The sequence below is a fragment of the Typopeltis vanoorti genome, chromosome 13 (assembly GCF_054136105.1).
Source record: "Typopeltis vanoorti isolate ZY-2024b chromosome 13, IOZ_Tvanoo_1.0, whole genome shotgun sequence".
Classification (NCBI taxonomy): domain Eukaryota; kingdom Metazoa; phylum Arthropoda; class Arachnida; order Uropygi; family Thelyphonidae; genus Typopeltis; species Typopeltis vanoorti.
In genome coordinates, this window is record NC_143561.1 from 102,565,198 (window position 1) to 102,580,506 (window position 15,309).

At 35.4% G+C, this 15,309-nt stretch overlaps 1 protein-coding gene across 2 annotated transcripts in view; it reads left to right on the forward strand.

Annotated features, from left to right (window-relative positions):
- LOC150100422 (katanin p60 ATPase-containing subunit A-like 2) overlaps positions 1-12,718 on the forward strand; it is a 279,460-nt gene extending 266,742 nt beyond the window's left edge. Inside the window, exon 16 of one of the 2 annotated variants that reach the window (XR_016549239.1) lies at positions 9,678-9,801. Coding sequence is in view for 1 of the 2 variants with exons in the window: in XM_090402560.1 (XP_090258686.1) it covers positions 9,678-9,808 (131 nt within the window). In the remaining variant the exon portion in view is untranslated. Of the gene's footprint in view, positions 1-9,677 lie in introns of both variants that reach the window. The other variant, XM_090402560.1, reaches the window with a different exon arrangement.
- The last annotated feature ends 2,591 nt before the right edge of the window (positions 12,719-15,309 follow it).

Consider the following 15,309-nt stretch of genomic DNA (forward strand, 5'->3'; position numbering starts at 1 on the left):
ATGAAAAAGCTTTGCACAAGATAGGTGCCGCGCTGATCAAAAATGCACTCGCATGAAAATCTTGGAACATGCTTGGAGCATTTTAACAAGAATGAAACTGATTGTGTGCATTGATTGATTACTATGGATGAGACTTGGATTCACTAGTACACACCAGAATCCAAACAGCATTCAAACAGTGGACAGAAGCCGGTTGTTCAGCGCCAGAGAAGACAAGATCATGGCATCAGTGTTTTGGGATGCTAAAGCATTTTGTTTATTAATTATCTTGAAAAGGGTAAAACAATAACTGGGGAATATTATTCCGATCTTTTAACCAGACAATTAAACAGCAATAAATACTGCTTGCTGCTCCTTAAATCCTAAAGAGAAATATAGTTGACAAGAAGTTATATTTTGTTTTAATCTTTACATAAGTATAAGGAAACAAAATGTGTATGTGAAATGACTTCACAAAACATATTCTCCAGTTGATATCATCCTTCCATAATCATTCTTTTTTTTTTTTTTTGCTTACTACATATCAAAAGAACTTCGTAGAATTCTTTTTGGCTTCATTAGCTAACTGCTGGTTGTACTTCACTTTTGCTGCCATTACCAACCAATTCACCCTCCTTGCCTGTTCTTTATAATCCTCATGGAATTGATTATTACCACTTCTCTTATGCTGCTTCCATAATGCCTTTTTCCTCTGTATTGCATGCTTAATCTATGCTTAATCATGCTTAATCCATCCATTTCACACCTCATCATATGTTCATTGGTCATCCACAGATGCTGTATGGTCACTCCGATGCTCAGTGATGTGCCACACCAGACCTCACCATGTAGTCTTGTTGTATGCTTTTCTAGAGGTTTCAACTCTGAAGATCAGTCACTCCACACACACACACACATCTATCTCATTGACAGTCTACCCCTTTCTCTTTTTCCAGGAACTTTACCTTCTATTCTGTTTTGAGAATCCTTCCATCCTTTCAAGGCATCCAAAATATTTTAACTTTCTTCTGTCAATATCCTTAATGACTCTTAAAGTTCTGCTGATCTTTTCTAAACCTGTTCATTTGTACACCTTTCAGGATATGATATCCCCAATAGCCTTCTGTAACATCACATCTCAGAAGCAGCTATCCTTTTCTTTTCTGACTTCTTTAGGTTCCAAGTCTCACATCCATAAGTCTGTTGGAAAAACAACTGTATCTAAAATCCTCAACTTTGTTCCTATGGAGATAGATCCATCCTTCCAGATTTTAGACAAGTCGTTGACTGTTGTTTTAGCCATTGCTAATCTTCTGATGTCTTTTGAACAGAAATTCTTCACATTAATAATGGATCCCAGGTACTCAAACTTGCTGTCAGTTCTTGCTCAGTAACACTTTGACTGTCATGTGCAACAAGTGTACCTCACACACATACACTTTCTGCTAGAGCCATGTGATATGTATCTGTTTCACAGGTTAACTTGTTATTATTCCCAGTAACCTGTGAAAATGGAAAAAAAATTAGTATTGTGGCAGTTAACTTGTTAATGTACACTTGTTTCTCAAGAGCTTCCCTATTTGTATTTCCTTTAAGAACCATAATCTTTGTCTTGCTAGGATTGAGTTGAAGTCCTCTGTTATTATATCAGCTATACTAATTCATGTCTTGAGCTCATCCAATGCTTCACACATGATGTCCTCAGCATATATACTAAACAAATGAGGAGAAAGTAAACATCCTTGCCTAACTCCCTTTCCAACCTGAAGCCAATTAGTTAATCCAACACCTGTTCTGTGACTTCTTGCTCCCTGTACAAGTTGGCTATCAGCCTGATAGTGTGTTGAGGAAAACCCATTCTTTTCATTACTGTTTGGTAATGTGTTTCTTAGAGTAGTCTAAGAAACACATTACCAGAGGGAGTCTAAATTCTTTATATTTTTCTATGATCTGTCTAAGATAAAGGATCTGATTTCTGGTGCCCTTACCTTTCCTAAAACCTGCTTGTTACTCGAGCATCTCTGCCTCAACTTTGGCCTCAATCCTATTTAGCATGATATTCAATAAAATTTTGCGTGCATGAGATATTAAACTAATAGTCCTATAGTTCTTGTAAGCCTTCATATCTCCCTTCTTATGTAGTAGTATGAAAACTCACTTCTTCTAGTCTCTAGGCCATGATCCTATCTTCCATATCCTTGTAATCAATCTATGAAACACTTGTATTTCTCCATCTGCTGTGGCCTTAATTAACTCTGCTGGGATTCCATCTGCACCTGGGGCCTTATTGCTGTTAAGCTGCTTAACAGCTTTTTCAACTTTATGGAGGGGGGGGGGAATTTCCTGGTGAGAAGGTTCCTCCAAATTTTCTTTATCCACTCTGTTGTAGAGTTTCTCACAGTATATTCTTTCCATCTGTTTTTGATTTCCAATTCTTTGTTAGTAATACTCCATTCTTGTCTTTGATAACATTCAATTTAGGCTTAACCTTGTGCCTCCTCAATTGGAACTCTATCTCTTCACATTTATTAGTATAAAACTTTTCTTTGTCCTGCTTGATGGCGCTCTTCTGACTGCTCTATGTATCTTATATATTTCAGTCCCTGTGTCTCTTTGTTTTTCCCAGCTGCCTTCCTTGGATTAGTTCCCATATCGAATCTCTTATCCATGGGTCTCTTGGTCTTCTTATTTGGCTGAGATACTTCTTGGCTGTATCCTGTATTATTACCTTGACTCCTTCCCAAAGCATTTCTGGTGACTTCTCCTCATTGGTCTCCAAAACACCATCCAACCAAGTTGATGTTTCTTCTGTGAATCCACTAGAAATTTCTCTAACATCCAGTCTAGTGGGATGTGCCTGACTTGGAAGTGTTTGCTGTCTTAGTCTTACTTTGGCTCTTACTAGCTGATGGTCTTTACCACAATCTGCTCCAGGACAAGTATGCACATCAGAGATGCTTGTCTTCCACTGCTGGAGAGCCAGATTGTAATCGATCTGGTGCCTTGATCTATCAATGTTAGCTATCCAAGTATAGGTCCATCATGGGTGTTTCTGGAAGCAGGTATTGGTAATAACTGATCTGTTAGCATTAGCAAATTCCAACAATCTTTCACCACGGGTATTACGTTCACCCCAATCTGGTCTAACTCTCATACTCTTTCCCACTTTTGCATTTAAGTTCTCTAAGATGTAAAGTAGTCTTTCCTTGGTAGGCAGTCCTAAACAGCCTAAGTTTTCATAGAATTCCTCACTCTCTTCATCAGGCCTATCTGTGTGGGGTGCATAAACTACCATGATTGATACATTAGTAGGCTGAGCCTTAAGTCTAATAGAAAGTATCCTATCATTAACAGGATTATAACCAATAAGGCTTCTTGCCTGTGCTGTCTTCAGTATTACAGCTACCCCATGATGCTTTGAGTCACCACCTGAGGAAACAACTAACTTACCATCCTGTCTTTTGAAATGACCTTCTCAATTCCATCTGGCCTCTGTAATTCCCAGGATATCAATTTTATACCTATCCATCATTTTACAGACAATCTCAAGAGTACCCATTTGTAGACACTGAACATTCCATGTGCCTATGTAAAATTCTCTTCTAAAATTAATCCTATACCTTTTGTGTTCCTCATTCACAATATCAATGACTTTTGTTGGAGACTGTAATATACTTCTCGAATAGGACCCTCTGCCTGAGTCCTGAATGGAGCCCTGATTATTCTGCACAACAACCGATGCAGCATGAGATGTATTATAAGGCACAACCATATTAGCATTTTGAAGTGAAGTTACTGCAAGAAGAAAGTGGTAGGGTTGCAGAGGTCCTTTCCACATAAGATGAAATGAAATAGCAAAACAGGAAAGATTCGCCCCTAGCCTTTGAATACTCTAATAGCATTGGGGGGGGGGGGAGCAAGAAGGAAAGAAAAAAAGGGGAGGGACCAGTCTACAGATAATATAACATGTATATTACATGAAGTAAGACATGGTCCAGCATCGGGTACCTTGGGTTTGCCATGCTCATACTCACTAAAGTGAGCCTTGAGGTGATTTCACACCTACTTTATTTAATCTTCTGACCCTTAGAATACATTTAGACATTGCTTCTACTAGACAGTTCTTATATATCACCCAAGCTGCATTGATCTCCTTTTCACCCAACTCCTCATTCCATGGTAAGCCTGCAAGCTCTCTCCTGAGCTTCTCTTAATCACCAGCCTTGTAGTTCCACATATACCCTTTCCTCTCACTGCTGGCAACCACCCAGGTAATCACTTCATAGTCACTCTCACCAACTGGAGGGTGATTTGAGCAGTAGCTAGTCCAGATGCAAGCTTGCCTGATTTGCATCACTTCCCCCTCTTGTCCTCCTCTTTCATTCCATCTACCACTGGAACAGCCTTTCTCACTTTGTGTTCCCTAAGACTGTAACTTCCAGCTGTTTGAAATGAACATCAAATGGTCCATTTCCTTTTCTCAATTTATATCCTCCAGAAACCCAGGAGACCAGAGCTGAACACAGTAATCCAGATGTGGACATATCAAGGCCTTATAAAGTGGAATAATACTTCCTTATCTCTACTTGTTAGTGTGTTCTTCAATAGCCAAGTAATCTTTTGATCACTTGGCTATTGATTCCACTTGGTTATATTATAAATTAAAGATGCTAAGAAATTATATTCTTGGTTTCATCCTTTATCCAAGTATGAGCAAACAAAGTTTACTCATGAAGTAACTTCATGACTGGGCAACTTGTATATAGAAGGCTGATGACTTCGCATATATTGCCGTAGTATCCCATAATGCAAAGCACATATCCTTACAGATATGTATAATGCTATGCATTATGGGAAGGGCCACTATCCAGAAAGGTTTCGACCTTTATTGAGGTCTCATCAGTGGGAGCCAGACCCAGTAGTGATACAAAGGTTGAAATAATGCAGAAACTGATGAGACCTCAATAAAAGTCGAAACCGGTCTGGGCAGTGGCCCTTCCCATTATGCATAACATGATACATGTCTGTAAGGATATATGCTTTGCATTATGGGATACTAAGGCAACTGATGTGAAGTCATCAGCCTTTATATATGAGTTGCCCTGTCATGAAGATACTTCATGAACCTTTTGATAAAATACATTATTTTTCCATTATGCATAACATTATACATGTCTGTAAGGATATATGCTTTGCATTATGGGATACTAAGGCAGCTGATGTGAAGTCTTTATATATGAGTTGCCCTGTCATGAAGATACTTCATGAACCTTTTGATAAAATACACAGAGAAAAATTATGGAATATAATAGAAAAAACAGGGATATCCATTACATTTGGTACAAGCAATACAAAGTTTATATAAAGATACCAAAATACAGTTACAGTTAGGTAATAAATTACAGAAAAGATTGAAATTAATCAAGGTGTTATACAGGAAGTAGCTTATTTCCATATATATATATATATATATAATATTTGGTACTGATATGATGATCTGGTCAATATATATATATATATTTAAACAAAATGGATATTCTGAAAAAACAATTAAGAAATTTCTTCTGGATCCGCCTAGGCAGCATACTACGGAAACTACTGATTTTAAAGGTAGCATCTCAATACCTTACATTGGTTCAGTCTCCAATAAATTGGCTAAAGTCCTTAAAAAATACAACATCAGGACATTTTTCACTACACTCCCTAAGTCCGTTCTCTTATAAGACATCCGAAGCCTATTCATCATAACCTGAAATATCCAGATGTTTACACGTTATGGTGCGACTGTAATATTCCTTATTTTGGACAGACTAACAAATCTGTTGAACTGCGTATTGAGGAGCATAAGAGAGACATCTCCTATAAAAGATCACATGCATCTGCGTTATCTAGTCATGTTCTTTTCTCTAATAACGCTCATGATGATCTACAGAGTCACTCAGTTTGCTGGGATAAATCCAAAAACATTTTTCACTGTAGTGATGAGTTTGAAAGGAAAATTGTGGAGTCCAGAGAAATCCTCCTTAATCCTGAACATTTGAACAGCAATTTGAGTTATAACATCCCTGATAGTCATACTGCAGTTGTTCAATACTGGTGCTCACGAGAACCTGCAAGCACGCATACAACAAACAATAGCCCGTTAGTATGAACGACTTGAAAAAATACAATGTTTTTGTGTCAATTATGTATTGCATTTTTTGCCTGTAATTCTCAGTTTTTTTGTAACTTCAATTTTTTATTACTGTGTTCTACCTTTAGTGGATACCTGAAGAAGGCTGTAAAAGGCTGAAACTAGTTGTATCATTATCATTAAAATTTAATATTTTATCTTGGTTTAAAGTCATTTAAAATTTATTCTTTATAATGTATCATTACAACTGAGTAGAAGATCAAGAATACACACACACACACATATATATATATATTGACCACTCCCATTCTGTTATATGGTTCAGAAACATGGACTGTTAAAAAGAAAGATAAAAGTAAAATACTAGCTACAGATATGAGATTTTTAAGAGCAATTAAAGATGCACAAAATTGGACTATATAAAAAATGACGACATCCGAAGAGAGCTAGATATTTACAATGTAAATGAAAAGATCAAAAAATGTACAGAGAAACAGAAAGAACATCTATTTAGGATGGAAAAATATCTACTGCCAAAAGAGATGGATAAATATAGACAAAAGAGAGAGAGGAGGACCAGCTGCAAGATGGAAAGACCTCCTGAAGGTGGAACAGGCAAATGCCTAATCCTTGAAAAGAAGAAAAAGAACTTCTTAAACTTGACCTTTTGTAGATTCCATCATCATATCAGTACCAAAGTATTTACCTTCACACTAACATTGAAAGTTATTTGCATTTCACTTACTATTACCCTTATTGTATCACAAAATCTGGCCTATTAACACCTACAAATAATCTTCTGTTACAACTTTAAATGAAGAAATTACATCTGAAAAAAGATCTTCCATTCTTGACAGTATTGTCAACTACGCCCTCTGTCCAAAACGAAACCGAACTTTTGATAGAAAATAAAACACAGGGTAATTATAATTATTCAAATCATTTATTTCAATCGATATACTCTCCCTCAGCTTCGATACAGCATTTGGCATGGTCAATTAATTCATTAAATGAGTTTTTTATATCGGTTTTTGGGATACTGTTGAGGGCCATGGTTAGTGCCACTTGAACGTTTTCAGTGGTGTCGTATCGCTGTCCTTTCATCAGCAAATTAAGTCGGGGGAAGAGAAAGAAGTCACAGGGTGATAAATCAGGTGAATACACACAAACTTGGTTTTTGCTCAAAAACTGTCTCACAATGTTCGAACGATGAGATGGTGCATTATCGTGCAAAAGTGACCAGCTGCCTGCATCACGATATTCATGCTGTACAACGAATTCTCGCTATCAATCGCTTCAAGACTTCGAGATAAAACTCACCATTGACCGTTTGGCCAGGCAGAACAAATTCTTTGTGGATAATGCCCTTGGAATCGTAGAAACAAATCAGCATTGTCTTTACTTTTGACTTCTCCAAGCGACTTTTTTTCGAATGCCCTTCTGGTGGTCTCCACTCATCACCCTGGCACTTTGTTTCAGGCTCATACTCAAAACACCATGTTTCATCACCAGTAACGATCATTTCAAGGAAGTTTGAGTCCTTACGAGTGGTTTTAATGAGGTCCTTGAAGTGTTCAATTCGATTTGTTTTTTTGGTCGTCGGTCAACTTGTTGAGAACAAATCATGACTTCAGTTTACGAAGGCCCAAACTCTTGGTCAAAATGTTGTGCACGGTTGATTTTGGAATCCCCCAATTCATCTTCATTCAACCTCATGGACGATTTCGGTTTTTTTTTGATGAAATCATGCACATTTTGGATGTTAACTCTGTCCAGTTTTTGGACAGAGGGTTTAGACTATGCTATTCACTCAGTCCTAAATCATGTACTTTCTTCATAAAGCCAGATATCAAATTTGCATTTAGTCTTAAAATTCCCATATATCCATAACATTTATAAAGCCATCAAATGCATCTTCAAATATTCAAATTATAAAATTGTCTTTACCACCAGCAACAAAGTACAAAATTTATTAAAACATAAAAAACAAAATTGTGTCCCTCTCTTTGATCTCCCCATGTCTGAGGACTCATGACATTTCACCATTTCTTTCTTCCCTGTGCTTCTCTTATTGCTTGTTCTAGTTTGTCTGGTGATTCTTGATATTTGGTCAATCCATCTGTTATCGGTTTGCCTCTTTTTCTTTTTCCACATGGTTTACCTTGGATGATTATTTTTTCCAGGCAGTTGCCTTCCCTTCTGCATATGTGTTCAAAATATTGCACAATTCTCTTGTCAGATATTCAGTTCTTCTGGAATACTTTTGTTTGGATTTTATTTGAAGATGCATTTTATGGCTTTATGAATGTTATGGATATAAGAGAATTTTAAGACCAAATGCAATTTCATTTTCCTGTCCAAGATGCTCTTAACAATCTTCTCCAACACCAGCTTAAATGCCTTGGTTTTTTTTCTATCATCTTTTGTCATTGCATAGCATAGATATACCATAATGTTGTTTATAAGTTTGACTGCCAGTCAGGATGCAATACCTGTTGTATTGGATCTACAATTCGTTCCATACAGTCATGCTTAATTGAACATTATTGAGATTGCAATATTACCATAACAGATTACTTACTTTCCACCATTAAGAAAAAAAAAAACACAGAGGAAAACATGCCAGAAACAATAAAAATCCCACCACTGAAATATCCTTACATGCAATGCAATGCAATCAAAACATACTCCTGAAATTCTGGAAGGTCACCATTATTGATTTCCAAAAAAAAAACAAAGAAACAAAGTTACATTGCTCTGGATCTCTAGCAATAAGAGCACCCAATGTGCCATAAACACAAAAAAAGACCCTATCTACTGTCACTCTTGTGGCAGTTAAACAAAATACCCCACCCACCCACCCACCCACCCACCCACCCACACACACACACACACACACACAACTCTCAAACCAACCAAACTTCTCTTAATACATTATTCATTAAACCATGCAGTAATCTCACAGTTTCTCTGATATACATCTGATGACATACTAAACTAAAGTGCTAGCACCCCATCATGTTTTGCTGGCTTACCATATATATATATAATTTTTTTTTTATTCCTTTTGTTCTTTATCTTTACTTTCAGCTCTTTTAAAATTTATAGTTTGCTTTATTCATTTTTTTTTTTTTGTTTTTGCTATTGGTTTTATTTATGTTTTTTTGGCTATCTGTTAAGTATTTCTGTGCTCAGTTATCGATTCTTCATGTTCAACTTCTAATTATATACTATACCTCATCTTTATGAAGTCCTGTGCTATAGAGCACCTAAAGAAAGACACTTCAGCCTGAAAATAATAAACTCAGCTTACCAGATGATAAATTAGAACATTTGCAACATCCTTTATTTTCAAAGAAAACACAAAATTTATTTCTCTTCTTGGCAACCTTTTGAGGCCAGAAAGATTGTACTGTGGAATCTTACTTGCACATCGAGTAGTGTATATTGCCTTTAGTTCTGAAACAGAGCACTTTTTGTTTCAAGAGAAAAAAAAAAAATAGAATTTCCATTGTGCAATTTTATTATTCATTTATCTACAGTTTTATAATTTTTGCATTACCAGGTGACCTTCATGTAAGCCTACCACCACTGGAAACTCCAGATGTTATGGAAGCAGTCATGAATACCAAGCCATCCACACATATGTTGATTCCAAAGTATGAAGCATGGGAAAAAGATTATGGGAGTACCTGATAAATGTTCAGAATAAGTTTGAAATCCTTATAAAAAAATTATATAGATATCAAGTTGGTTGCATTATTAGAGATAAACACAACAAATATATAGAAAAGCAATATATGTACATATAATGATTATTGTGTATTATGTTTCATTTCATCAAAAGGAATGTTGAATTTATGATATTTTATATCTGTATATATAATATCTCTTTGAAAAATGAATGTTAGTTTTGTCAATGAATAATGTAGCATAAAAGGAAATTTCCAAACTGTTAATTTTTAGATACTCATAATCAAATTATTATTTACTCTTCTTTCATCTCTAGAAATAGTGATTTTATATATTATATTTATTTTTAAGTTGGCCATTTATTGGTTTTTACATTGAGAGTATGAAGCCTAAACTGTTTTTGTAATGTACCGAACAAATTAATCTATGCCAAAATTCAGGGGAATGTTTAACATTTCACCTGCATTATTATTATGTCCAATCTGGTCAGCATACACCTATTATGGAACTTGTCAACTGCAAGTAATTCAGTGAAGTATCTAAATGGCACTCACTGAACATCATCACATCTCATTTACTACAGTAAATGTAGTAAATTATTTATTTTATTTTTTATATACATGTTTAAGGATACATAACTTCTCACTGTTAACTAATTTTCAGTCACTTAGCTGAAATATTTTGTAAATGACTAGTCAAGCTGTAGAAATAGCTAATTGATTGATGAATTCAATGCACATATGAGAAATGAAGATTCCTCCCCCCCCCCCCCCCAATCCTGTGTTGCCATTGAATCTCAGAAATTCTTTCATTAGTTCATCTATCTTATTCCTGCACTCAATATTTATAGTTACTGAATATAGTAACCAACTGAATAAGAAAGCATGATGAAATGACATAAAATATTCTTTGTTTTTATATATTATTATCATTATTACTATTTTCCTGACTCCCATGGAGTCACAAGACTCATTTTCAAAAGGAATCTTTGCTATAACACACAAAATCTAGTTACCTTGTTGAAATTAACATAAATGTGCATAATTTTTTAACATAAATGTGCATAATTTTTAATGTGATTTGAAGTACAGATATTAAAAAAAAAATAGAGTATCAAGTTTCAAACTTTATTAACCAAGGAGAAACATATATTGATTTAAAAATTTTCATCTGGAATGAAACCCTCACCTAGAACTCCTGTTTAATGCTTAATACTAACTCTGAAGTATATTTAATATGTTCAAGACTTTTTTTTTTTTTTGCACATTTACCATTTTAAGTAGAACAGTTTAAAAATTTATATATACTAACATTCAAAGTTCAAAGATCTTGATAAATTTTGAAAATATATTTATATTCTTATATGAAACATATAAGAATATATGAAAAGTGTGTGAGAGAGAGGAGAGAGAACATTTTGTGTATTAGTCATTCATTAAAATGATTTTCTCATGAAATGGTTTTATTTTGTACCTCAACTGTTAATTCTGTATTTAACAGTATGTTCCATCTTCATATAAAGCTTTATCTTGATGGTTAATTTTGTAAAACTTTAAAATCTCAGTCTGAAATTTCATTAATTATTATTATCATCATCAACAGACCTCATGGAGTCAAGAGACTCATAGACTCATCATGGGAGGTCCTACTTTCACATGAACAGCTCATCATACCTTGACACTTAAATGGATTCACTGTCCCTGCACTCAACATACTCTCAGGCGATGCATTCCAATCACCCACCACTTTTCATGCAAAAAATCTACTCCTCACTCCCCTGCTCATACCTACCTTATACAGCTTCCAGAGATTGCCTCTCCTTCTCCCCCTGTCTCCTGATATTCTATGAAAAATCTCATCCACATTAATCTGGTGGTAATTACCCCCTTACCAAGTTATACATCTCGATCATGGCACCCCCCCCCCTCCTTCTATCCACTAGGCTCTGTAATTTGCATTCTCATATTCCCCATTCCAGAGACCAGAAACCAATTTAGTCAGTCATCTTTGAACTTTCTTTATGTGGTCCGATCAAAGTCTTGTACAATGGAATCAAAACATTCTTTCTTCTACACGTCAGTGTTCTCCGTATCATTTCCATTAGAGTTATCTAAAGTATATGAAATTAACATGCTGAATTTTTATCTTTTAATATATGGTATTTATTTATCTCTGTTATTCAAAGACTATCTAGGTACTATCTAATGAAATAAAAAAATTATCAAAATTATCTCGATAAAGTTTTATTAAATATAATTAAACTACCATTTTAGAAAAAAAAAATGGTAGTTTATCCTCTAAGTACTAACAGTGAGCATTACAATACATTTTTTAATGCCAAAGGAAAGAACTGACATCGTTTATTATAATGAAGAAATAAAATTATTTTTCTTTTCCTCCAGCTTGCGTGTGTTTTTTTTTGGGGGGGGGGGGGTTTAATGCTTTTATCAATTTTACAGTGAAATTTGAAACATAATTTATAGTCTTAACAGATGTGTGAAATATTCTGTCTTAATGTGGATTACACAAGGTGCTTTTTTATAGAAGAAAAACTATTTATATTAAATTAAATAATAAATGCTCTAATTGATATATAATGTGTAGATAGTTAAATAAATACATAAGAGAAATTAGACATGTACATAATAAGGATTGTGATATTTAGTGCATGCCTTTTTTTTTAATATTGGTGTTCCTAAGACATTAGCCATCATTGGAATACTTTGAAGAGGTGTTTAATTGAGGTTGTGAATGTGCTATTCTGTTGCATGTAAAATGTTTCTTTGCTTGTGCAGATTACTGGGCAATAAAATATTACTTGATAATGTTTTTATATGTATTGGAGCTATTTGTATAGAATGTATTTATTAATGCAATATTTTTACCTGAAATAAACTAATATATAGCTTCCTGCTTTGCATCTTGTTTAAATGCAGTGCCATTATAAATATTAGGAGTTTTTTGAATGTGTTGATTTGAACTTAATAATAAATTATAAAAATCATAAGCATAATAATAATAATAATAAACAATGCTTACTAAGGCAATTAAGGTGCAGTTATTAGCCTCTATATACAAGTAGCCAAGTCATGAAAATACTTCACATGCAAATTTTATTTACTTAGATAAACAATAAAACTATATAATTTCTTGGCATCTTTAAGATGAACTCCTACTCATTTTGGCTTCAGTTTTTCTGTTATCTTTAGCAACCTTCTCCTTTCCCCATTCTGTTATCCCTGAAAAAAATACTATACCCATTGCATTCTATCCTTATGAATATATTATCCATCATGGGGGAAGGAGAAGGTTGCTAAACATAACAGAAAAACTGAAGCCAAAATGAGTAGGAGTTCATCAGGATGATGGAGATGTACAGGACGGTGTCTTTTAGGCTGTCTAGTGTGTGAGATGTATATATACACACACACACACACTGCTTAGAAAGCAGTCAGTGGACACCATAGTATGAGGAACAAACAGCTATGGCATCCAGCTTATGTATAGAACCTCCTTTCCCGGCAATAACTGCAGCAATCCTACTGGGCATACTTTCCACAAGCATACAATAGCGATCAATTGGGATTTTAGACCATTCTTCCTGTACGCATGTAATGAGGCCCTGGACTGACATCCCTTGTGGAGCCGACATCCCTTGACTGCACTTGACACTCCAGTTTATTCCACAGATGTTTAATAAGGTTGAGATCAGCAGTTTTATGCCATAGTGCATTGTCTTGCTAAAAGAGACAATGTTCAGTTCTGTAGAAATGTCACAAAGTAGGAAGCATTGCATTGTCCAGAATGTTCAGATACCTCTTAGAGTTCAGTGTTCATGTAGTAAATAATGCTCAAACCACAAACAGAGGTCCAAACCAGAAAAAACAGGGCAATACCATCACACCAGCACCTCCGAATTTCATAGTTGGGGTTACACACTCTTGTAAGAAATATTCACTGGCATCTTCCACACCCAGCCATCTGCTTGGTAGACTTATTGCTCAATTACAGTTTTCCAAGTTCTTTGCACCACTAAAGATGATGCTGCATGTTGGTTCGGGAGCTTGCATATTGTGGTCCTACCAAGGAAACCCATTTTGTGAGCCTTGGTTCTGCATGTTTTTGTGCAGATTTGTGTTCCAGTCGATGCCTGGAGCTCCGCATTCAACGAATAGCAGTTTTTACATATTATCCTTTGTAGCACTCTACGGTCACGTTTGGTGAGTGTGGTTGGTCATCCACTGTTGGTAGCAGTTGACTCCCTGCACTTCCATCAAACTCCGTCAGTTACTCCCTAGCAGCCATTTCACCTAGACAGTTGCACCGACTTCGAAGAATCATATTTCTCCAATTTATACTGGCAAGCCTGTGTAACTCAGTGGATGTGGCGTTTGCCAACCATGGCGCTTGGCCGCACGAAGGAAGTCTTGGTTTCGAGTCTAGTCGGCGACTAGAGGAAATTTTTCTAAGCCTTTTTTCGATCGGTTCCCGAGTTAGTCGATCTCTGGCACGGGCAAGCAGGTTTTTCCTCCCGGAAACTTGGGTTTTTTGTCCTGTAAACTCAAGAAAATCGACCGTAGAACCCACATTATTTCAGACATTAAATATATTGTGTTAGGGTTAGGGACCACGAGATGGCGGCACATTTGAGCCGTCTCTCTTCACTGAGTACCGCTTAATTAGTGATAGCCTTGGGCCATCTATCTCTGATTGGTACCAGTGGAGATTGAACTGCCCACTCAGTCTCCAAAAGTTAGATAGGGCTAAATGGCCTCGCCTACTCCCGTATATGGGAATAAAAAAGGCATTAGCTGATTTTTTTTTTTTTTTTTTTTTTTTTTTTTTTTAAGAAATACGTGACTTGTTACATGACATGATGCACTTTGCACATGAGAGTGTCTGTTGACTTCTGATAAATATATATATATATATATTTATATATATATATACACACACAGTGCGCGTGTGTGTGTGTGTATATATATAGTGTGTGTGTAGTGAATGTGGATGGCATGCATTACCAAAATTAGTACAGTGAATACAAGATGTTATGGAGGACTTCACTCATAAATCTCATAAGGATATGAGAATAGGTTTGTTATTGTGTGACAGTTTGCTATAATTATTATTATTTACAATGTATTATGTTTATTTATACTGCTAGAAATATGTGAAAGCCGAAATACTAGAAATACAAAAAAAGCCATGGATCACTACTGAAATATTAAGCAAAATGGAAGAAAGACGAAAATGGAACAATATTAACAAAAAGCAGTATAAATGATATATAAAAAAACTCAAAAATGAAGTGGACAGAGAAGGTAGAAAAGCTAAAGAAAACTGGTGAAATCAACAATGCAAAGAAATAGAGAAACTATGGAAACGCAGAAGTATAACCACTTTTGTCCTAAATGGCAAACGGGAAAATCCAATAACAGATCCTAAGAAAAGGAAGAAAAGATGGCAAGAATATGTATAAGAACTGTATAAAGAAACAAAACCAC